This window comes from Phyllobates terribilis, unplaced genomic scaffold (assembly GCF_046119375.1).
Source record: "Phyllobates terribilis strain yellow unplaced genomic scaffold, ASM4611937v1 Scaffold_3__8_contigs__length_932513732, whole genome shotgun sequence".
NCBI classification, from domain to species: domain Eukaryota; kingdom Metazoa; phylum Chordata; class Amphibia; order Anura; family Dendrobatidae; genus Phyllobates; species Phyllobates terribilis.
Window position 1 is genome coordinate 372,705,124 of NW_027362763.1, and position 23,314 is coordinate 372,728,437.

The 23,314-nt window shown below is 42.6% G+C and overlaps 1 protein-coding gene across 1 annotated transcript in view; it reads left to right on the forward strand.

Moving 5' to 3' along the window:
* MCPH1 (microcephalin 1) overlaps positions 1-23,314 on the forward strand; it is a 373,975-nt gene that overhangs the window by 344,216 nt on the left and 6,445 nt on the right. Inside the window, exon 13 of the mRNA XM_073675396.1 lies at positions 5,242-5,479. Coding sequence (XP_073531497.1) covers positions 5,242-5,479 — 238 coding nt within the window. The remainder of the gene's footprint in view (positions 1-5,241; positions 5,480-23,314) is intronic.

A 23,314-nucleotide genomic window follows, 5' to 3' on the forward strand; every position in this document is an offset into this window, starting at 1 on the left:
TGGAGATCTTATTACAAGATAGGGGACATTATTACAGGATAGGGGCCAGGATGGAGGACTTTATTACAGGATGGGGGACATTATTACAGGATAGGGGCCAGGATGGAGGACCTTATTACACGATGAAGGCTAGTGTTGGGGACATTATTACAGGATAGAGGCCAGGACAGAAGACCTTATTACAGAATGAGGGCCAGGACGGAGGACATTGTTACAGGATGGGGAACATTAATACAGGATAGGGGCCAGGATGGGAGGACATTATTACAGAATGATTACGAGGATGGGCCTACAAGGGGACAATATTATTCATTGGAGGACACAGGGTCTGACGTGTAAAGTGTCAGTGTAAAACTGACAGATATAATATCCTGCAGTACAGAAGTATTGCAGGATATTAGATAAGCGATCAGGCAAGTAAAGGTTAAAGTCCCATATAGCAACTACAGTAAGTAAAGAAGTTTAAAAAAAAATTGGAAAAAAAAAAGTTCAAAATAAAGTATGAAAAAATAACGGAAAAACATTTCTCCACTAAAACCATTTATGAGAAAGTGAACAAAGTACATGTTTGGTATTGCCACATCTGAAATGATTCAATATATAGAACTGTACCATAACCCATACAATGAACACTGTATAAAAAAAATTAACTTTTTCAGTATACTGACACACAAAAATGGAATAAAAAGTGATCAAAAAGTTGTGTAGAAAAAAAAATGTATAAATGAAAACGTCATCTCATCCTTCAAGAAATGTCGTCTGTCAACTTCAAATTTTTTCTGTGCTGCTCATTTACCCGCCTGAGTTTGAGACCCCTGGTATAGTAGTTAAGTATACTGTATGGTGGTGGTTGTTTTTTTTTTCAGCCTTCATATTTTTATAGTGTGCACAATGGGTCCATTTTTTAATTAAAACAGGTAAAGAACTCCTTGAAAAATGAACAATTCCAAACAAGTAAAACAAACATCAGGTCATTATGTTACACACAGAACTTGTCACCATGTGATGCAGCATTCTGATGCGAGGCCGAGTTTACACAGTGGCTGACTTTATGCATGTATAGTAGTGAAATCACTTTGTATGAATGAAGCTTTAGATGTGACATAATTGAATAAAACATTGATTAGATATTAGGAAAAGCTTTGTACTTCTCTGTTTTCCTGTGCACTACATTTTCCTGGCTGTGTTGGGTGAGATGGGTATGCAAGATATGTCTTTCAAGCCATTAATTTTCCGGCTACTGATCCTTTCTATTGGTCCATGTTATGACAATAGACGGTAAGATGAAGTAGTTGTTTAGATTGCTTAATAAAGAAACTTGTCATTCTGGACTCTGTAACTGCTCTGCTGCGCACAGAACTTAGAGAAGTTTACAGACATGAGAGGTATAGCACATCTTCTAGATTTGATGAATTACCCTATTAGTACAGTTCACTAACTTGGCACACAGAGGAAGTCTTATGTGTCCAATCCAAACATTATTCATGTTAACCTCACCACACATTCTTAATACTGAAAAATGCTCTTCATCTGAGGTCGGTCATGTTTTCAGAAATGGCTAACAAATAACTTTCTTCTCTTTTTCCAAATGGTCCGTGATTTATCCGTATATTGTCCTGGCTGAAGGATTTATTTTTAACTACTTAGCTTTGTCTTTTCTATTACTTGATTTTTTTTTTTTTATAACTAGTTAGTTCAGCCCTTTCCAACATCAACTTGTGGTAACACAATTATGGTATCCCTTCAAAATAATGCGAATAATAAAAACTGAAAATAAAATGGATATGTGGATAGCATTAACTAAATGGTTAGCACTGTAGCTTTTCAGCCATGGTATCCTAGGTTTGAATCCAACCATGGGCAACCACTGCATTGAGTTTGTATATTCTGTGTTGTCTACACTTTTCCCTGGGTACTCCTGTAATTTAAAACATACTGTTAGGGTAACTAGTATCTTATAAAATATGTGTCTGAGATAGAAAATTTATATTGTGAGACCCACAGGAGAATGGGATAGATGGGTGATGACTATTTACTTTGACGATGACGTATTACTTTGCTGATAAATGTGATTTAAAATGACCTGCGAGCAAAAACTGAGGAAAGCAATGGACTAACTTTGTACAAACTTTGGATAGAGAAGCACTCTTTTATATTGAATTGAAAATATTTAGACCTTTAAATGGGTTGTCCACTACTCGGACAACTCCTTCTCAATCACCATATTCAGCCATGTAAAATAACAGCCTGTACTCGCTTCTGGTGAGTGCTCCCGTGTGATGTTGCGTCACTTGAGCCCTGTAGTCAATCAGCGGCCACCATTGGACTGCTTCACACTCTGTTCCTTTGGTTGAACCTGACATTCAGAATAAATGAGAGCTGCTGCTCTCTGACTTCCACTGGATGTCCGTTACATCTGTAGAAAGTGAGAGTGAAGTGCGCATTAGCGGCGGCTGATTGGCTGCAAGGCTCACATAATATAATGCCGCTGGAATTGAAGGTGAGTATAGACTGATTATTTTACGTGGGGGAATATGGTAATTGAGAAGGGGTTGTCCGAGTGGTGGACAACCTCTTTAGTTTGTATCTCCTTTTACCTTCCATCAGTAAGTCTGTTACATATCACATTGAAGAGACAGTCTTCCGAATGCTTGTTTCCAACCTTACACATTGGTTAACATGCCACCAATCTGCTGAATGAATGAGCAAAACACCTTATTCACCATCTGATTTGACTCATGTACATGGGCCCTAAAATTGTTGTTGGCAGAACATCTCCCTGTATTTTTTTATGCATTGATTGAGTAAAAATAATAAACAGAGGTACACTCCCATTCCAAGTTCCCCTGAGGATCCAGCACAGGCTGCTCTGAGGGACTTTGCTGGTTCTAGAAGACTTAGACCTTGCTTAAACAGCCATATTTTGAGCCAGTGTGCTGTCAATGTGCGGAGCAGCAACACGCTGACCAATATTGACCTCTGTGTAAGTATTGTTCATTTTGTGGAGCAGAATAGTGCATGAAATAGAATTCAGCTCCTGAACCTGTCTCTGATGCAAACGAGTACACAGAGAAAGTCACTTCTCTTATTTGTCCATGGGACTGGCCTGATTTTTCACATTGGTTATCTGAAACAGTATTCAGTAACACCCACCAGTTCATGCCAAGGTTCTCAACGCCAATTTCAACATGTGTTATCTTATTCAACACACATCAAGGCACTAAATATTACATTTAATATTAAATGTAATTTCCTCACAGCATCCACCTAAATACAACCAGTCTGTATAATGGAGACATACGTTTCTCAAGTTGATGTTGCTCCTTTTTTCATCCAACACCAAATGTGTCAGACCTCATTCTTAATAAATTCTCCCCAGTCTTAAACTTGGTGCATTGAACTCCAGCGCACTGAAGTTTAGGCACGACTCTCAATAACTTTTGTGTTGGTGTGATGGCTAACCATGCTAAGTCCCACCCCCTGTTCTTCATCACTTTTGAAAAGTCACAATTTATAGTGCAGATTTCCAAAAAGTGGTAAAAAAAACTTTGATAAATTTCTCTCTACATTGCCAATGCTGTTCTCTTTCCTGCAGTTTTGAATTTTAAATTTCATTAGACTCGAGCAACAAATATAAAAGCTTCATACTTCAAAGTATAATTATTTCAGAAGTAAGCAGAATGCCATGTTTTACCTTCAACTAAATATTTTTGCAGAATGACTTAGAAGATATAGCCTCCAGATATCCTATACCCATAAGCCTTTAAAGAGGACCTTTCACTGGATTTTTTTTTATCTAAACTGAGTACCTCTTTCAATTACTGCTTCTCCACTGATTCTGAAACAGTTTTTCTTTTTCTTCTGTGCCCCTTCCGTTTCAAAGTTACGCCCCCAGTAATAATGGTGCAAATTTTCCCTTCACCCAACTGAGCGCATTCTACAGAATGTCTATCACAGATTCATTTGCAATAAGACATCGGATCATGTATATGAAGGTCATTTTATTCAACTTCCTATGACCTGCGTGCTCATATAGACTGCTTAGGAGGGTTTATCCTACTGACAGATTCCCTTTAATATTGACATTGCAATAACCAGAGGGACACGTTCTGGAATTATGGAAATCACATGATGGATAGACATGTTAAAGATATGCAAATGATGAAAAAATGGAGTCAACATATTTAAAATATCTCGATTTATTCAATATGGAGTATGAGCGCCACATGCAGAAATACACGCACTTACTCACACACCGCGGCATGCTATCAGTGAGGTTATTACTGGTTGTCTGAGGAATGTTCTGCCACAGTGAATACACTTGGGCACGCAAACCATCAAGATCTGCTGCTGGCAGCTCCCTCTGCAATTGCCAAATAATAACATCTCAGATGTGTTCTAAGGGAGACTGGAGAAATGGCAGTACTGCTAGCTCCCATCAAAATAATGTTTCCCTGGTGCCGTTTTTCAACACGACAATGTCAGGGTGCCTATTGCTTGGGTTACTGCGAACATCCAGTGTGGCCCAAACATGCTACCATGGCCTGCAGTGTTTCTGGACTTGCCTCTGATTGGCAAATCTGGGATGTCATTTTTTGGCAATTGTAAAAGAAGCTGCTAGCAGCGGACCTTGATGATTTGCCTAAGTACTTTTAGGGTTGTAGAACATTCTTCAGACAACCATTGACACACACCTTGACATGCTATCACTGAGCTTAAGTGCGTGTATTTCTGCTTGTGTCGTTCACACTAGGTGCTGAATAAATTTAGATGTTTTGGAAATGTTATTTCCACTTTTTCATAATTTGCATATCAATAACACATTTATTTATCCTGTGATTTCCAAGTTGTCATGACTTTTCCTTCCTGGTGTTGCAATTTTAATGTTGGAAAGTGTATTAAATGCTTTTTGATGTTTTTAGAAAAATGAGCCTACATTTATTATTTTGTTATTGGTGGGGGCTTGGGGAATGGAGAAAGTGTATGTACAGGAAACATTTGGCTCATAGATGGTCAGATAAACAATTTCCCTTTTCTCAATAGAGGTGATAGGAAGAGGAAGAAATAAGATTTGGAAGCCAGCAATGTTAAGCACAGCAAATGAAAAGACAATAATACTAAAACGGATACGGTTTCCATTACCAATTCCTGAACAGTGCTGTAGTATGGTATTATTTTAGTGTGTGTTTTCGAAAAGCAGTGTTTGATCTTATGAACTAACACTTTGTTTTTCTTTATCAGATCTGTAGGCTGCAGCGTCATCTATCGGCAGGAGAGTACCATCAGAATTTGTTCTCCAGTGTTCCAACCTTCTTCATATCTCCAAGCAGCCAGCCTCCTTGTGATAAACTTTCTCAAGCGGTGCAGCTATGTGGTGGCAAGGTGTGCAAGGCAGTACGACAAGCCAAGGTTTGCATCGGGATGTTTCCTGGAAAGAAACCACCAGACTTAGAGTTTGTCTCAGAGAAATGGGTGCTAGGTAAGCGGAAAACTTTATTAGAGTGTATATTAATCTACAGGATGAATCTACAGGATGACTGTAACATGTTAAGGCACACAATCCCAATATTTATGGGGTTAAATTTAGTAGACTACATGTGGGCAAAATTGTTGGTACCCTTCTAGTAAAGTAAGAAGGGTACTGAAATACCTTGAAACTGACAGAAGTAATGTTCAATCTAAAGTTATTGAATATCAACTAATGAAAATCAGACATTGCTTTTGAATTTTGATTCAACAGAAACATGAAAAAAAACCTAATGAAAATGTCCTGGAATAAAATGATGGTAACCTTAACTCAATATTTTGTTGCACAACCCTTCGAGACAATTTCTATAACTCTCAATACTTCGGCACTTGTCCACAGGTATTTTGGCCCACTCCTTATGAGCAAACTTCTCCAGCTGTCTCCTGTTTGAATGATGCCTTATCCTGACTGCATGGTCCACTCCTTCCACAGATGTTCAATAGGATTTAGATCAGGGGTCAAAGAAAACCATGTCAGAATAGTCCAATGCTTTGCACTTCGCCATTATTGTATATTTTTAGCTGTGTGTTTTGGGTCATTACCCAGTTGAAGGCCCCATGACTTGCAACTCAGAACAAGCTTTCTGACACTGGGAAGAAATTTTTGCTCCAGAATGCCTTGATAGTCTTGAGATTTCATTGTACCCTGCACAAATTAAAGACACCCTGTGTCACATCCAACAAAGCAGCCCCAAATCATAACTGAGCCTCCTCCATGTTTCATGTTAGGCACAATGTTCTTGTCTTTATATGTTTCATTTTTTCATCTATGAACATAGAGCTGATCTGACTTGCCAAAAAGCTCCATTTTTGTCTCATCAGTCCACAGGACATTCTCCCGTGAGCTTTGTTGCTTGTCAATATGAATTTTGACAAATTCCAGATGGTGCGATCTGACACTGATGTTCCCTGACCTTGGCGTTCACCTGTAATCACTTTGGAAGTTGTTCTGGGTTCTTTGTTCACCATTCCTATTATCTATATCTTCAAATTGTCATAATTTTTTCTCTTGAAGCCATGTTCAGGAAGGTTGGCTACAGTCCCATAGACCTTAAAGGGAATGCTATTAACCTGAATATGCAGGTTAATAGCGTTATTAACCTGCCCATACTTAGCCAAATGTTGCTGGGAGAAAATGAAATTTATTCCCGCAGCAGTGCTCTGGTTTCAGTCACGGGGGCGGCACTGGCACGGGTTCAGTCACCGCTCTGCATTAGGGCCGGGAAAAAAATACACATTCACAATATCTTGGACCAGGCTTTCTCCAGATTGTCTGTTATTACACGCGTCACGAGTAGAGCAGAGATTACTAACACCTCCAGCTTTTATCTAAAGGCAGTCAGTGTTGGGGAGCACAAGAACTGACAGCACAGTGAGGGAAGAACTGCAGAGGTGTTTATAATGAGACAAAGCTCAGCTCTGCAGCGCTTCCTGTCCCTGCACACTGATTACTGGAAGATGAAAGATGAAAGGTGTTCGGAATCTCGGATCTTCTCCCGACACTTGTAATCAATCTCTCTGTAGTGAAACGAGTGAGGAGAGCAGACTGTCATTACATGTCTCACACAGGAAAAAGCCTGTTTTGGGTGTGTATTCTTTTTTATGAAAGTGTAGACTTACAGGTTTAATTAAAGGGGTTGACCAAAAATATCCTGTGAAATGTTTAGGAATTGCATAATTTTTCTACAAAGTCTCCTTATTTCAGGGGCTCAATAGTAATTGGACAAATCAACTTTACCATAAATAAAATGTTCATTTTTAATACTTTGTAGAGAATCCTTTACAGGCAATGACTGGCTGAAGTCTGGAATCCATAGACATAACCAAACGCAGGGTTTTCTACCTTTGTGATGCTTTGCCAGGCCTTTACTGCTGCTGACTTCAGTTGTAGCTTGTTTGTGGGTCTTTCTGCCTTATGTTTCGTGTTAAGCATGTGAAATGCATGCTCGATGGGGTTAAGATTTGGTGATTGACTTGGCCATTGCAGAATATTCCACTTCTTTGCCGTAAGCTCCTGGGTTACTTTCATGGTATGTTTTGGGTCATTATCCATCTGCACTGTGAAACGCCTGCCAATCATCCTTGCTGTATTTGGTTGAATCTGAGCAGAAAGTATAGCCATGTACACTTCAGAATTCATCCAACTGCTTCTGTCTTCAGTCGCATCATCAATAAACACTAGTGACCCAGTGTCATTGGAAGCCATGCATACCCATGCCATCACACTGCCTCCACCATGTTTTACAGAGGATGTGGTGTGCTTTGGTTCATGAGCCATTCCAAGCCTTCTCCATACTTTCTTCTTATCATTCTAATACAGGTTGATCTTCGTTTCATCTGTATAATGAATGCTTTTCCAGAACTGGGCTAGATTCTTTAGATGCTTTTTGGCAAAGTCTAATCTGGCATTTCTATTTTTAAGGCTTATTCATGGTTTGAACCTTGTGGTGAACCCTCTGCATAACAATTCATTTAAAAAGAGTAATGACCAATTAATAAAGAAATGAGTCAAATAAGGAGGGAAAAAATGGTAGGGGGGGCTACTAACATAATCCCATAGCAATGCAGTCAATTAACACAGAGTGTGCAAGGGGACCTGCATAAGGAGTCTCACAATGTTATAATGGTAGTACTGGGTGAGACGAAAGGAAATAAAGAAAGTGCTGGTATGCTTACCATTAGTGCAGGGGATGAGTTGAACCCTTCACCAGCCATCTAGACGTACGTTTCGCGTGTAGCTTTATCAAAGGAGAGGTGTCCAAATAGTCGGAGATTGGTCTGGAGACAACATGGCCAACTCTATGAAGAGGCGGTCATGAAGAAAACGACGCATTGGTACTTCTCCTGGGATTGTGGTGTTGGGTGGCATAATGTACGGTAGCCTGACCCAAGCTGTATGGTAGCCGCATTGCAATTTCATTGTTGAGTGTAATATATCTCTGTAGTGTTTCCTTATGTAGTATTTCCTTTCTATCTGAAAATTCATGCTACGTGTCATGATCTCAGGAACCCAAACTTAGTTTATGATCAAAATTGCATCAGATGTACCACACACTTTCTCCACAGGATCAAGAAAAACAAATATCACAGTTGAAAAAGATGACTACACCGCTAGTGTCACAGATAAAATATATGAGAACACAATTCAGCCTCCTGACTGTTAGCTATTAGCTCATATAGGAAAATACTGGGGAGAGGATAATCACAGCGCTATTGCTGCAGACAGAGATGTTACTTGCTTTGGCTGCTAACAATACCATGATACCGAAGCACAGCATCGCATGGGCAGAGCACAGAGGAGAAAGTAGCAAAGTGAGATCTGAAATTTAAGATGGAGTTTGAAGATAAGAAAATAGTTTGAATTGCATGGAATTGCATAGAATGTTAGAGTTGGAGGGGACCTCCAGGGTCATTGTGTCCATCTCCCAGTTCAATGCAGGATTCACTAAACCATCTCAGGCAGAATTCTGTCCAGCCTCTGTTTGAAGACTTCCAATGAAGGAGGACGCACCATATTAAAGGCACCATATGTAAGAGAGGTGCTGAGTGCGATAGGCATTCAGATCGGGGAGAAGATTTAAAAAAAAGAAATTGGGTGCATCAATGAAAATTGAAGCTAAATTGAACTTTTTTTCAAATTGTATTCTAGCAGTTAATCAGTTAAAAACAAATGGAAAGCTGATGAAAAATGAATCCCTTCTGTTTTTCAACCATTTTAATGTTTCCTCATATCTGAATAGCCAAGTCTGATCTACAACAATGGATGAGAAAAGGACATGCATGAAGTTTTAACAAACCGGACACAGATCTTTTTTTTTAAAAAAAAAAAAAAGTATGAATGGTAGTATTAATGTACTTTCCGTTTCACATGGATGACAAAAACTAATGTGTGAATGATGCACCCTCAGGTGCATTCACTCTGGCGGAAAAACAGACAGGAGAGTCATATACAATGATATATTGTGCTGTGTGTCAGGAGCTGTTCAATTATTTACATTCACTACTTACTAAAGCTCTAAGCTAATATAAATAATTACTTTTTCTTTAACAAGGGATTTAGATGGACACTTTTCATTAACGTACCCTGCTTGTCTGTACTGAAAACTATATTTTCAAGAGGAATATATGTATATAAATGTAAAAGACTTAGGAGGTAAAGATGGTAACTAAACAAAAAATGAAAGAAAAAAATCCCAAAGTTCCTTAAGAAAAATGTTTGAGAATTGAGTTATAATGAGAATCTGACACAAATAGATATTGATAGTCTTAAACCATCAGAATATCACAACTAGTAGAGTATTGTTGACTCCAAGGAATGGGAATCATTCAAAGGTCTTCTACATGTAAAGGGGCAGTCAGGCTGGGGGATAGAACAAGATTGTCGGGGTCATTATAAACTGGCACTTATTCCGTATTATCATGAGAGTAAAAAAAATTGTAATGCTTTATTTTATATTTTAGCCCTTTACTGACATCCGCTATGCATGGAGCAAGCTTATAGATGAGCCTGACCCATACCTGGCACATAATGGCTGTGACACAGCCAGTACCAGCTTCTAACAGCCACGGTTGGAGCAGAGCTCTTCCCGCAACTGCTAAACAGTTAAATGCCGCTCTCAAACTGACAGCAGCATCAACAGCTCGAAGGCATGGGGGTTGCCAATGCGTTTCTATGACAGCTGAGGGTCTGTTGAAAATGTCCATGCCTGTCATCATGGAGCTCCTTTAACACCCTTTATAGGAGATAGTGATTTTTACTATATGCAGCAATACTGTGGTATTGATGCGTATGGCAGGCCCGGACTGCTAATCTGCCTTATCGGGCTGATACCCTGTGGGCTGGTTTGTTGGGTCATAAAATGGGCTGCCTGGCTACTGTTGTCAGTGTACCATTGTGGATTCTGTGTGGAATCTCAGATTATTTTCTTATCTACTTATCTTTATGGTAGGTAAATAAACAAATGACTGGACAACTCAGAGTTCTAAGAGTTTAGGATGGGCGATCCAGAGACAGATTTGACTTTGAAAAGCTGGTCTTGTATATTGTGCACTAATTAATAGCTTCTAATGCCTCTAACTGCAGAGTTTGCTCTGAAGAGTTTGTTATTGTCTGTATATACATACACTGCACAGTACCACTTCTCCTGTCCTGTATATATACACTGCACAGTACAACTTCTCCTGTCCTGTGTGTGTATGTGTATATATATATATATATATATATATATATATATATACTGCACAGTACCACTTCTTCTGTCCTGTATATATACACTGCACAGTACCACTCTTCCTGTCCTGTACATATACACTGCACGATACCACTTCTCCTGTCCTGTATATATACACTGCATGGTACCACTTCTTCTGTCCTGTATATATACAGTGCACGGTACCACTTCTCTGGTCCTGTATATACACTGCACAATACCATTCCTCCTGTCCTGTATATACACTGCACAGTACCACTTCTCCAGTCCTGTTGTCGGACATGCATCAATATTGGTTTAGTATTTTCAATATTACTACGGCCAAATAAAAATAAATATTGGAAAACCTTATTAAATTGATTACCCCAAGTAATCCCCTCTCCTCTGGATAGAGGATAACTGTCCAATCGCTGGAGATCCCACTGTTGGGACACCCGTGATCCCAAGAATCGGAGCTCTGTAGAGCACCATGTAAATGGAGCTGTGGCCGATCATACGCACTGTGGCGCCATTCACATGCAAATCTTCAAATAACTCCTTTTAGGAGAGTGAGGGGCACGGCAAAGTAAAGCAAAATTCACTGATCGTGGGGAATGAGTGTTAGGGTACGTGCACACGATCAGTAATTTCTTCAGATTGCATGCAGCGGCCAGATGTTACAGCATAGTGGATGCGTCTCCGTGCACCTGCGGATCACCCGTGGACACGGACATGTGGATAAAGTATGCTGCGTTCAAAGCGCTGCTAATACCGACATTATAGTATGTGGGCTAGTGGAGTTTGTGTGGCAAGGCTGCTTTTTTGACCCAATCAGGCCCTGATGTATAGTACAAGTGATCAGACAATCGCAGGCTTAAAACACCTAAGGAAATGGACCAATACAGTACAAATTGAAAAAAAAGTTTTAAAATACATGAAAATAAAGACAGGGAAAAATAAAGATAATAAAATAATACACTTATGTGGTATCGCTGCGTCCAACAAAGCCTGATCTATCGATATATAAAAATAATTAAACCAATCAGTAAGCACCATAAAAAGCAAAAAAATCAAAAACGCCAAAATTGAGATTTTTGTTTTGTTTTTCTGAGGTGGCGGGAGTTGGTTGCCGCAATACCACAAAAAATGCTATAAGAAGAGATGAAAAATGTCATATCTATTCCAAAATGGTATCAATAAAAACATCACTCTACAAAAAAAATAAGCCCTTATGTGGGTCTATTGACTGAAAAATGAAAGTTTTACAGGTCTTGGAAAATATCTGTACAAATTTGTGATTTTTTTTTCATCACTAAAATAATGAAAAAATGAATAAAAAACACTGTAATCATACTGATGAAAAGAATCCTATTGCCCGGTCATTTTTACTATACTATGTACGCCGTAAAAACAATTGCCAAAAAACAATGTAAAAATTGTCGGTTTTTTTGCAATTTCATCGCACTTGGAATTTTTATCCAATTTTCCAGTAAACTATGTACTATTTATGAAAACTAAAAAAAGTTGTGGCTTTTGGAAGAAGGGGAGGAAAAAAATAAAATGCAAAAACGGAAATTGGTCATGTTGGGAAGGGATTAAATAAAAAACTTTATACATTTAGGGGTTGTTTGAAAAAGGGAGCATTCCTAAAGGAGTCAAATGTTGGTGACCTATCTTTAGAATATCGATATCAGATTAGCATTCATGTGACACCCGGCACCCCCACAAATGAGCTGTTATTCGCTCCAGTGGCTGCCAGATGTAAACATTGAAAGAAGCTACACTGCACTTCATAGGTGCATTCCATGTGTAGCTGCTGCTGCTAAGTACTGAAGATCAGCTTCTATTCAAGGGAATCTAAGGGGTAAAGTTTCTCCTTGTGGAGAGCTCCAAGTTAGTGCAGGGAGACTTGTAGGCATGGGAATTTAATTATGGGAATAAGAACTGTTCTGCAGTACTCAGCAGTGGCTGCTACACATTGAACAAAACTGTGTGTAGGTTTCTAGCTACACTCCTAGCATCAGAAGGCCTCATTTACACATCAGAATTTTTTACTATTATGTGTATGCTAAAACCAGGAGTGTCTCCAAAACACAGAACATGTATCTATCTTCAATCTTTCAGTTATAGATTTTCTCTGTAAGTTCCACTACCTAAAAGTATAGCTTCACAGTTGAATATACAGAAGATGCACTATTTTTATATTATATATATACTATATACTAGTTTTATTTTAATTGGGGTCCTGACTTGAGAAACCTGTTGTTGTCTAGTAGTGCACAACCCCTTTAAAAGTGGTTAGACAGAGAGACATTTGTTTTAGACCATATAAAATATTGGTCTACTTGGTTTAATTATTTTTTAATATTCAAAAAATTTATAGAATAAAATCTGAAAAAAAAAGTTTTGATATTTTCAACTATTAAACACTAGGGGGAGCTTCGGCTGACATTTTTCATGAAAACCTAGTGTAGTGCTAGCTCGCATTATGACTGCAATAAATATGGGCAGGATCTGCTCACATGTGTCTGATGTCACTCCTCTCCTCCACTTCTGAGTGTATGCAAAAGGAGGGGGAAGATAAAGTTTTGGATCACAGTGCTATGCTCTTCTGGGAGATTAAGTATGTGACGCGCCCCCAGGGCCGTGGGGTTACTCGGCAGCCAGGCCTCTGGTTGCTTGCAGGGGAATATCACGGTGGCTGGCCCGGTCCATGACCCAGGGCGGTCAGTGCAAAAGGGGTTTATTTTTAGAAAGTTTGTGACGCCACCTGTGGTGTCTGGTGAGGATCACCAGCGCTGCAACAGTCCTCTGAGGCAGATGTTAGGGCAGCTTGTGATGGAACGGCTCCCCACAGGTGGAGCAGGCCTCAGGGCAGTGAAGTGATAGAGAGTGGGTTGCGTTGGGCGTTGTAGTGCAGGGGGAACAATGGCGCCGATGAAAGAAGGGACGGAGGCAGTGCAGTGCAGTCATCCGAGATTTTACTCACAATTCTTCAGACAGTCCACAGGTGCACTGTACAGGTGCAGGCCTCGCGCGTCGCGCTGCGTTCACCGGGCAGGGGTTCAATCCTTCCTCAGGCAACTTGGGAATACCTGGCAGAACCCCACTTTCTTGTGTCCCTATTTTGACTGTCTTCACACTGGTCTTTCTCCCTCCTGCTCTGCGCTGCCCACTCTCAGTCCTGTTCAGGTACTCTGAAGTCCCTCCTGTCCGTCGGAGTTACACAGACTTGCTTGACCCTCAGGGGACTAGAATGCCGCTGCGATCCCTCTGTCTTCTGACAGATGCGGGGCGTACGGGTGCCGTCCTGCACGCGCCGTACCCCCTGGGATCCCCTCTTAGAACGGAGCCTACTCCCTGCTCCCCTCCTGGGCCTTCTGACTTGGCCCTAACTGTGGAGCAGATCTCCTTATGAGACTCTGCTCCCGGACTGTTCTTCTGAACTGTCCCGAGCTGTTCTTCTGAACAGCTCCCTAGAACTCACTACTACAGAACTGCCACCCTAAGATGACTTCCCTATTTTATACTCCTACTAAAGTGCTCCCTCTAACTACTTCCTCCACCCACACCCACTACTGGTTCCCCCCACTCCAGCCAGGGTCAGGGCTCAGCAGCTGCACTCTGCATGTTGCCCCTCCAGCCGGCCTGGAGCAGTGTAGTGTTGGATGCAGGTGTTTGGGGTTAATGCAGCACTCCCTCCTTACCTGAGAGAAGGGAGACACCACACCTCTGGGTGAGGTGCAGTACCTCTGTGGCGACTGAACCCTCAGGGGTGCCACATATGCAAATATCTCCTCTTCAGAGAGGAAGGGGACTAGATCTCTAGTGTCACTTCTAGAAGGTATCAATCCTAAAAGTCAGTATTAACCTTTTAACGAGCTTTGCCACGACTTGGGATAAAAAGCTGAACCAAGTCTGCTGCTGACACTGGTATTGGGGTAATGTCCCCAAATTCTGTTAATATCCTCCATCCTGGTATGTATGGCCCCTCCTTCCTGGTATACGTGCCCCCATCCCATCTTGGTATACGTGGCCCTTATCCCCATCCTGGAATGCATGGCACCCCTTGATCCCCCATCCTGGTATTCATGGCACCCCTTTGATCTACCATCCTGGTATGCATGGCACCCCCTGACCCCCATCCTAGTTTTCATGGCACCCCTTGATTACCCATCCTGGTATGCATGGCACCCTTTAATCCCCCATCCTGGTATGCATGGCACCCCTTGAGCCCCCATCTTGGTATGCTTGGCACCCCTTGAGCCCCCATCCAGGTATGCTTGGCACCCCTAGAGCCCCCATCCTGCTGCCCACAAAAAAAAAAATAAACAATCATACTCACCTCGTCTCTCCTCCAGCGCTGTCCCGCTCTGCTGCTGACACTATGCATGGCACCCCTTGAGCCCCCATCCTGGTATGCATGGCACCCCTTTGATCTGTCATCCTGGTATGCATGGCACCCCCTGATCCCCATCCTAGTTTTCATGGCACCCCTTGATTACGCATCCTGGTATGCATGGCACCCTTTGAGCCCCCATCCTGGTATGCATGGCACCCCTTGAGCCCCCATCCTGGTATGCTTGGCACCCCTTGAGCCCCCATCCTGATATGGTATGCTTGGCACCCCTAGAGCCCCCATCCTGCTGCCCACAAAAAAAAATAAACAATCACACTCACCTCGTCTCTCCTCCAGCGCTGTCCCGCTCTGCTGCTGACACTATGCATGGCACCCCTTGAGCCCCCATCCTGGTATGCATGGCACCCCTTGAGCCCCCATCCTGGTATGTATGGCAACCCTTGAGCCCCCATCCTGGTATGCATGGCACCCCTTGAGCCCCCATCCTGGTATGCATGGCACCCCTTGGGCCCCCATTCTGGTATGTATGGCACCCCTTGATCAGCAATCCTGGTATGCTTGGCACCCCTTGAGCCCCCATCCTGGTATGCTTGGCACCCCTTGAGCCCCCATCCTGGTATGCTTGACACCCCTTGAGCCCCCATCCTGGTATGCATGGCACCCCTTGAGCCCCCATCCTGGTATGCATGGCACCCCTTGAGCCCCCATCCTGGTATGCTTGGCACCCCTTGAGCCCCCATCCTGGTATGCTTGGCACCCCTTGAGCCCCCATCCTGGTATGCTTGGCACCCCTTGAGCCCCCATCCTGCTGCCCACAAAAAAAAATGAACAATCATACTCACCTCGTCTCTCCTCCAGTGCTGTCCCACTCTGCTGCTGACACTCACTGTGTGAGCCGCGCATGGCAGGGCGCACAGTGTGAGAGCGCGCACACTGTACCGCAGCGCGGCTCCTGCTACCACTCTGTGGTCAGTGTGCCTCCTATTAAAGACCATGGATATTCATTACAACCCATGGGAATCGGTTGTAGGGAATGATCATGAGCTTTAATAGCGGTCACACAGACCGCAGAGTGCCAATTGGCGTGGGGAGCTGGGAAAATTTATTTTATTTAGTAGCGGGCACAGACGCTGATCCCCCGCTGCTGCTCCCCCAGACCTCCTATCACGCAGAGCCACAGTATATACAGGGAGATAGTATTCGGACAATAAGACGCACCCCCCCCCCCTTCCTCCAAAATTTTGGAGGAAAAAAGTGCGTCTTATAGTCCGAAAAATACGGTAATGAAAAATAAAAATTGTGATACCTTTGCCTTTAAGGTTTTAATCTACTCCTCTTTGGCACATTCTATGCACTTTGTATTGTATTTAAAGAGGTTTTCCACTTAGTTTTTTCAATCCTGATTGTTAAAAAGAAAAATTAAAATCAGCTTCAGCCCTCATCCAGATGTCAGTTTTTCCACAGAAGTGTTAAATCCGTATTTTTCACTGAAATTTCACAGTCACAATCCAGAACCATATCAAATCATTGCTCTAGAGGAGATTTACCAAAACTGGTGCAAAGCAAAACTGGAGCAGCCGATCAGATTTTTGAGGTGACGGGTTCCCTTTAATTAAATCTTTGTGGTTGCAATTGGCAATGAATTATCTGTTCCATTTTTTAGTCATGTTTGAATTGTTTTCTTGTGTATTCGCTTTTCCTCTTTTCAGCCGCCTAGCCTTGCTTATTATTCCTCCCGATTAGAAAGTACATCATATACACAGTAACTCATGTATATTATATGTGTGTGTATTATACACAAAATGAATCCGAGCGTGAGCCAAACACATCAGTCACTTCAAAAGGCAGAGATATAAGGGAAAGCGGCAATGTCGCATTCTTTTGTCTTAAAGAGCTGTTCATCTCTCAGGGTAGCGTTATTTATAGAGATAATAAAGCTAATGAGAAGCAGCAATGTGTAGCACAACATCAGGAAATAGCCATATATTTATCATTTATGACAGTAAGGTTTTATTATAAGACATGCATGAAATGCGCTTACATTCTCCTACAGTTTATGTTGATTTATGATAGTTAGTTTTTGGCTTGCCAGACAGCCTGCTTTTTTTAATGTGATGTTGCTCAATCCCCAAGTAGACTAATCATTGTGGTTACACTGCTTATAGGCAATTCTGTCTTATTAAAACGTAGGTCACAAGATTTCTGGCCATCTTCTTCATCCCATGGGTTTTTATAACTACGGATAAAGTGGTCGTCTCATAATACATTCTTTTTTTTTTTAAGATTAGTTATTGATAATGTAAGGCAGCGCTAGTCATCATACTGGGAGATACTCGCTGCAGCGGGTCAATTAAAGCACACATGCAATGTCTTTCCGGTATTTCACAATGCAGCAGTTTATTATTTATCATAAACCGCTTATCACACATATAAAGTCCACGAGCCTTTCCAGTGGCAGCTATGCCCACTTGGCTCCAGTTACAGCCTTCAGCAAAGTAACTATAACAATGTCCATATAACGTACCACTTTTACCTTTTGCCGGGTCTTAACGGTTTCTTTCTGCCACCACTGTGGCTTTTAGGCTTCCCAGGTGGGGGTCTCCAGCCCTCGTACCTTCGAAGGCTACTGGTATGTGTTCACACTTAACATCCAGCCTATGCCTTTCAGGACTCTTGTCTTGTCTTTCAAGCCTCTGCCCTCCAAGGCTACTGGGATCGCTTACACAGCTAAGGATCCAGCCTCCACCTTTCAGGCTTCTCCAGGCTTCACACTATAGCGGTGTCCCACACAGGAACAGACCTCACGCCTTACACACCCTGTCTCAAGACTACCAGGGTTTATATATCCTGTATTACACACCCACAGGACCTGTGCTGCTGTCACAGTCATGTGATCAGACATTCTGTGCATACAGGACCTGTGCTATGTCACAGTCATGTGACCAGTCACCTGAGGAGGAGGTACATGGTCAGCCAAAACACATCCCGGACCATTACCGTAATGCCAAGCAAGCCGCTGCATTACATATCCCCCCCCCTCTGTTCAAACTTGTGCGGTTGAACACATAGTATACACAATTACCTCATAACCCACAGTTCACACAGAGACAATGTACTTGACAATTGCGCTACTCAGCCCCTGGAACCTTAGTCATCGACATTAGCCCATTCCTGAGGGACCTACCATCTGTCATTGTCACCGACTTCGTCAAGTCACATTTCCGGGTCATAATCTTGTCAGACCTCCCCCGCTCCCAGCGGTCAATACAGCAGTGTGACTCACATGCCCTGGTATCTAAGGTTCGGTTCGACTCCGTACTGTCCCATCCTTTATTGGGTCGTTTGTATGGGCCACTCAAACCTGAGTTCCTGGAGGTCTCACTACCTCTAAACCCACGCCCACTACTTTCAGGACATCTTGAAAGGTCCCTAACTTCAGCTGTAGCTGTTCTGTTACTTAGGGGGCCCTTTCTCTGTCTGGTCTCACAATTTCTAGACGGCTGCCACTTTCTGCTGCTCAGGCGATGCTGCCTTTCTTATTTGGTGTCTGGCGAGATTCAACTGTTCTACCTCTCGCAGGTAGGTCACTTGGTACTCTATCAGCATGCGCATATATTCCAGGCTTTTTTCCGTTCCTACAGCGGAGAATGACACCATGCCGTCTTCATCTGGTATCCAGTCCTGACGATCACGTGGACTGCTTACTTTCATCACACCAGACTTTTTTACCATCATCTGCATGGCTCGGCCATTTCTCCCAATGAGCTTTCTCACCAGAACATGAGGCACCCGGATGACCTCTTCCCGCAGGCTGTGAGCTTTTCCCATAAGCTCCAGCTGTCTAATGGCTTGCTCCGTCTTCAACCGGAGAAACCGCTTCGTGCGAACACATCGCCAGTGCATGTCACTTAGGATCGCCACCCTCTTCACTGTGACTTCGGTCGTGGACAGGACCACCAGCTGTTTAGCTCCTGAGTTCGAGTACACCTTACAGGCTCCCACGGCCTTCTTAAACTCTTCATGCACGGACTCACTGGTGCATTCTTCCCTCAAATCCTCGGGTACATCTATGAGGCATTTGTACCGGGACGTTTCTGTCTCACCAGTGGTCCCCAAAAGATCATCTAGCTCAGGTTTCAGGGGCAACTGACTTTCAGCTTCTTCACCCTGTATGCTTCCCCTGAGCTGACTCACAGCTACAAACTCAAGAATTTCCTTCTTGACCACTTCCATTTCATATTTATCTTCGGTTAACACTCTCTTAGCTCTCCTCAGGTCCGCCTTCTCATGGTATAAGGGAGTGAGTGCAACTTGTTTTTCCTTTTCCTTCTCCAAGGAGGCCTCGTTCACTGAATGATACCTTGCCAGGCGACTTTTAAGCTTGAAAACTTCTTCCTCTAGCTCCACTACTCGCCTCTCAGCAGCCCATCTCTGAAGCTCTATCTGCTTCAGCTGCTCCTTTAACAATAGCGTTCTCTCAGACCTGTCTCCAATGCGCCCACTCGGCTCTCGACAGCCAGTCTCTGAAGCTTCTCTTGCTTCCAATGGGCTTGTAGCGACTCCTTGAGCTCCTTGATCTCGGCTCTTACATCCACCGAATCATCCGAGCTTGTATTATTCAAGGAGGAATCTGTTTCATACCTCCCATTTCCAGTGGCCAACTCCTTGCCCTGGTCTGTGGCTTCTCCGATGGACTCCTCCATCTGTTTCCGCTCAGCTTCCATCTTGCTGATTCTTTCCTTAAGGCACGTCTCTGCCCTCTGGAGATTATCACAGAACTTCTGCAGCTCCTTCACCTGAGCTTTACTTGGTCCTGGAATTGCTGCAGCTCCCTCATGAGTTCACCATATTCCTTCTTGGATTCACACAGCTCCCGGTTGAACTGTTCATGCAGTCGTTCTAGGTTTTGTTCACGCCCACAAACTATAACCTGCAGCGCCTCCTTGAGGGCGGACAGCTCTAACTGTACCAGAGAGAAGCGACTTTTCACCTCGCACAACTCATCTTCACACTCTGCTTTGTCAATCTCCAATTGAAAAACCTCCTTCTTGATTTTGCGGCGGTCCTCCTCTATTTCGTAGAACGCTTCCTTCCATTGGTTAACCTCCTCGTCGCTTCCCTCCAGGTCTCGCTGCCAGTTCCTCACAACCTGGTATATTTTCTGCTGTTCAGACTCCAAGTTCAGCTGGTCTGAGGACACGTTCTCCAGGTTTTTCCTTAGTTGCTGCACTTCACTCTGATACTGCTACCTGATAGGCTCCAGCTCTTGGTCATGACTGGCCATCTCCTCTTTCAGGGCTGTCAGATCCTTCTGACTCAGTACTGTACTGGAGGTTGCTACTGGCAACGTCACCTCCTCTTCTGCCTCTAAAGGAAGATCCACACTTGAAACAAATGCACACAGTACTACATTTTCTTTATTTTCACTTTCAGCACAGACTCCATGAGCAACCCTTTTGTGGCCCTTGCGCAGTCGACGACGAGCGGGGGACTCTCTCCCCTCGTCTAGCCCCTCCTGACTGACCTCTCTTTCTACTTTTGTAGTGTCACCGTCAGTTGCAGGGTCTGCGTCACTCCCTATGGTGTCGTGGACCAACAAGTCACCTCCCACCTTAACGTCACCCCCTTCTACTGGAGCTACTCCATTATCAACGGTCACATTGTCATTTTTAGGCGGTACCAACCCACCACCAGTAAATTTTTTTGATTTTCTATACTCCACGCTGTTTTGAACAACTGCCCCTTTTTTAGACTCCGCCCCCTTTTTAACACCTTAACAACATTTGACGTACTAATACGCGTCTGTGCCCTGGGACTTAAGAGCCAGACCCATATTAGTACGTCATGGCGATCGCGCGCGCACACAGGCTGTGCAGGCGCGATCGCCGCCGGGTGTCAGCTGATTGGCACAGCTGACACCCGGTACTATGTGCAGGGAGCAGTCACGCACCGCTCCCAGCACATTAACCCCCGCGATGCTGCGATCGAAGTCGATCGCAGCATTGCGGTGGCAAGGGGAGGTGATCGCAGATACTCATTTCCTCTTCCGGCTTCCAGCGCTGTCTGCCCTGGCTTCCAGGATGTTGCCATGACGACCCGATGTCGTCATGACAACATCCGGGTCACCAGACAGCAGGAAGATTTTTTGGACATGCGCAGTGCATCTCCAAACAATCTTCTCCCTGTCCAGCGCTGACAGCCTGCATGGCACAGGGATGGTGCTGCATTCCTGTGCCATGCTGGCGATCAGAGAAAAAAAAGTGAAAGTCCCATAGTGGGACAAAGTAATAAAGTATAAAAACTATCAGAAAGTGAAAAAAAAATTTAAAAAAATTTGCAAAAATATAAAAAAAATAAAAAAAAAATAATCCACCAAAAATAAAAATATAATGTACCCATCAATAAATATTATTATAAAAAAAAACAAAAAAAAAAACAAAAGTACACATATTTGGTATCGCCGCGTCCGGAACAACCTGACCTATAAAACTGTCCCACTAGTTAACCCCTTCAGTGAACACGGTAAAAAATAAAAAAATGAAGCAAAAAACAATGCTTTATCACCATACCGCCAAACAAAAAATGGAATAACACGTGATCAAAAAGACAAATATAAATAAAAATGGTACCGCTGAAAACGTCATCTCGTCCTGCAAAAACCAAGCCGCCAAACAGCTCCATCAGCCGAAAAATAAAAAAGTTATAGCTCTCAAAATAAAGCTATGCTAAAAAATATTTTTTCTATAAAATTGCTTTTATTATGTAAAAGTGCAAAACATAGAAAAACTATATAAATGTGGTATCGCTGTAAACGTACTGACCCGAAGAATAAAGCTGCCTTATCAATTTTACCACACGCGGAACAGAATAAAAAAAAACAAAAAAAACAATTCCTGAATTGTTGGTTTTTGTTTATTCTATCTCCCAAAAATCGGAATAGAAAGCGATCAAAAAATGTCACAAGCCTGAAAATGGCACCAATAACGACGTCAACTCATCCCGCAAAAAACGAGCCGTCACATGACTGTCTGCCAAAATCTGGAAAAATTATAGCTCTCTAAATATGGCGATGCAAAAACTAGATTTTACAAAAAATGCGTCTTTTAGTGTGTGACAGCTGTCAGTCATAAAAACCCCATATGATTCTGGTATTGCTGTAATCACACCGACCCGAAGAATAAAGTCGTCTAATCACTTATACCGCACGAGGAACGGCGTAAAAAATAAACTCTAGGGTTAGGGTTGGGCTAGGGTTGGGCTAGGGTTAGGGCTGGGTTTGGGATTAGGGTTGTGATGGGGTTGGAATTTTTTTCAAAAGTAAGAAAAAAAGATGACGATATGGCGACTAGTCTTGAGCGCAAGTGCTCGCTACTTGAGTTTGCATCGGGTGCTCTGGTATGCATTGAGTATCGTGGGTGTCCGCTAAAAATTTGAGCCGACAATTTGTTAGCAGATACCATGTTGCATTTGAAGAGTCCCTGTGTGCCCAAACATTGGAGCTCCCCCACAAGTGACCCCATTTTGGAAACTAGACCCCCCAAGGCACCTATCTAGATGCATAGTGAGCACTTGGAACCCCCAGGTGCTTCACAAATTGATTCATAAAAATGAAAAAGTGTTGTTTTTTTCACTTTTTCATTTTTACGAATCAATTTGCAACATGGCATCCGCTAATTATTCAAGCAAATTTTACAATCAAAAAGTCAAATGGCGCTCCTTCCCTTTCGAGCACTGCTGTGCACCCAAACAGTGTTTTTTCCCCACATATGGGGTATCTGCGTGCCCAGGGGAAATTGCACAACAAATTTTGGGGTCCATTTTTTCTTGTTACCCCTGTGAAAATAAAAAAAATTGGGTCTAAAGTAACATTTTTTGTGAAAAAAGTTAAATGTTCATTTTTTTCTTCCACATTCCAAAAATTTCTGTGAAGCACCTGAAGGGTTAATAAAGTTCTTGAATGTGGTTTTGAGCACCTTGAGGGGTGCAGTTTATAGAATGGTGTCACTTTTGGGTATTTTCTGTCATAAAGACCTCTCAAAGTGACTTCAAATGTGATGTGGTCCCTAAAAAATGGTTTTGTAAATTTTGTTGGAAAAATGAGAAATCGCTGGTCAACTTTTAACCCTTATAGCTCTCTAACAAAAAAAAATTTTGGTTCCAAAATTGTGCTGATGTAAAGTAGACATGTGGGAAATGTTATTTATTAACTCTTGTGTGACATATCTCTCTGATTTAAGGG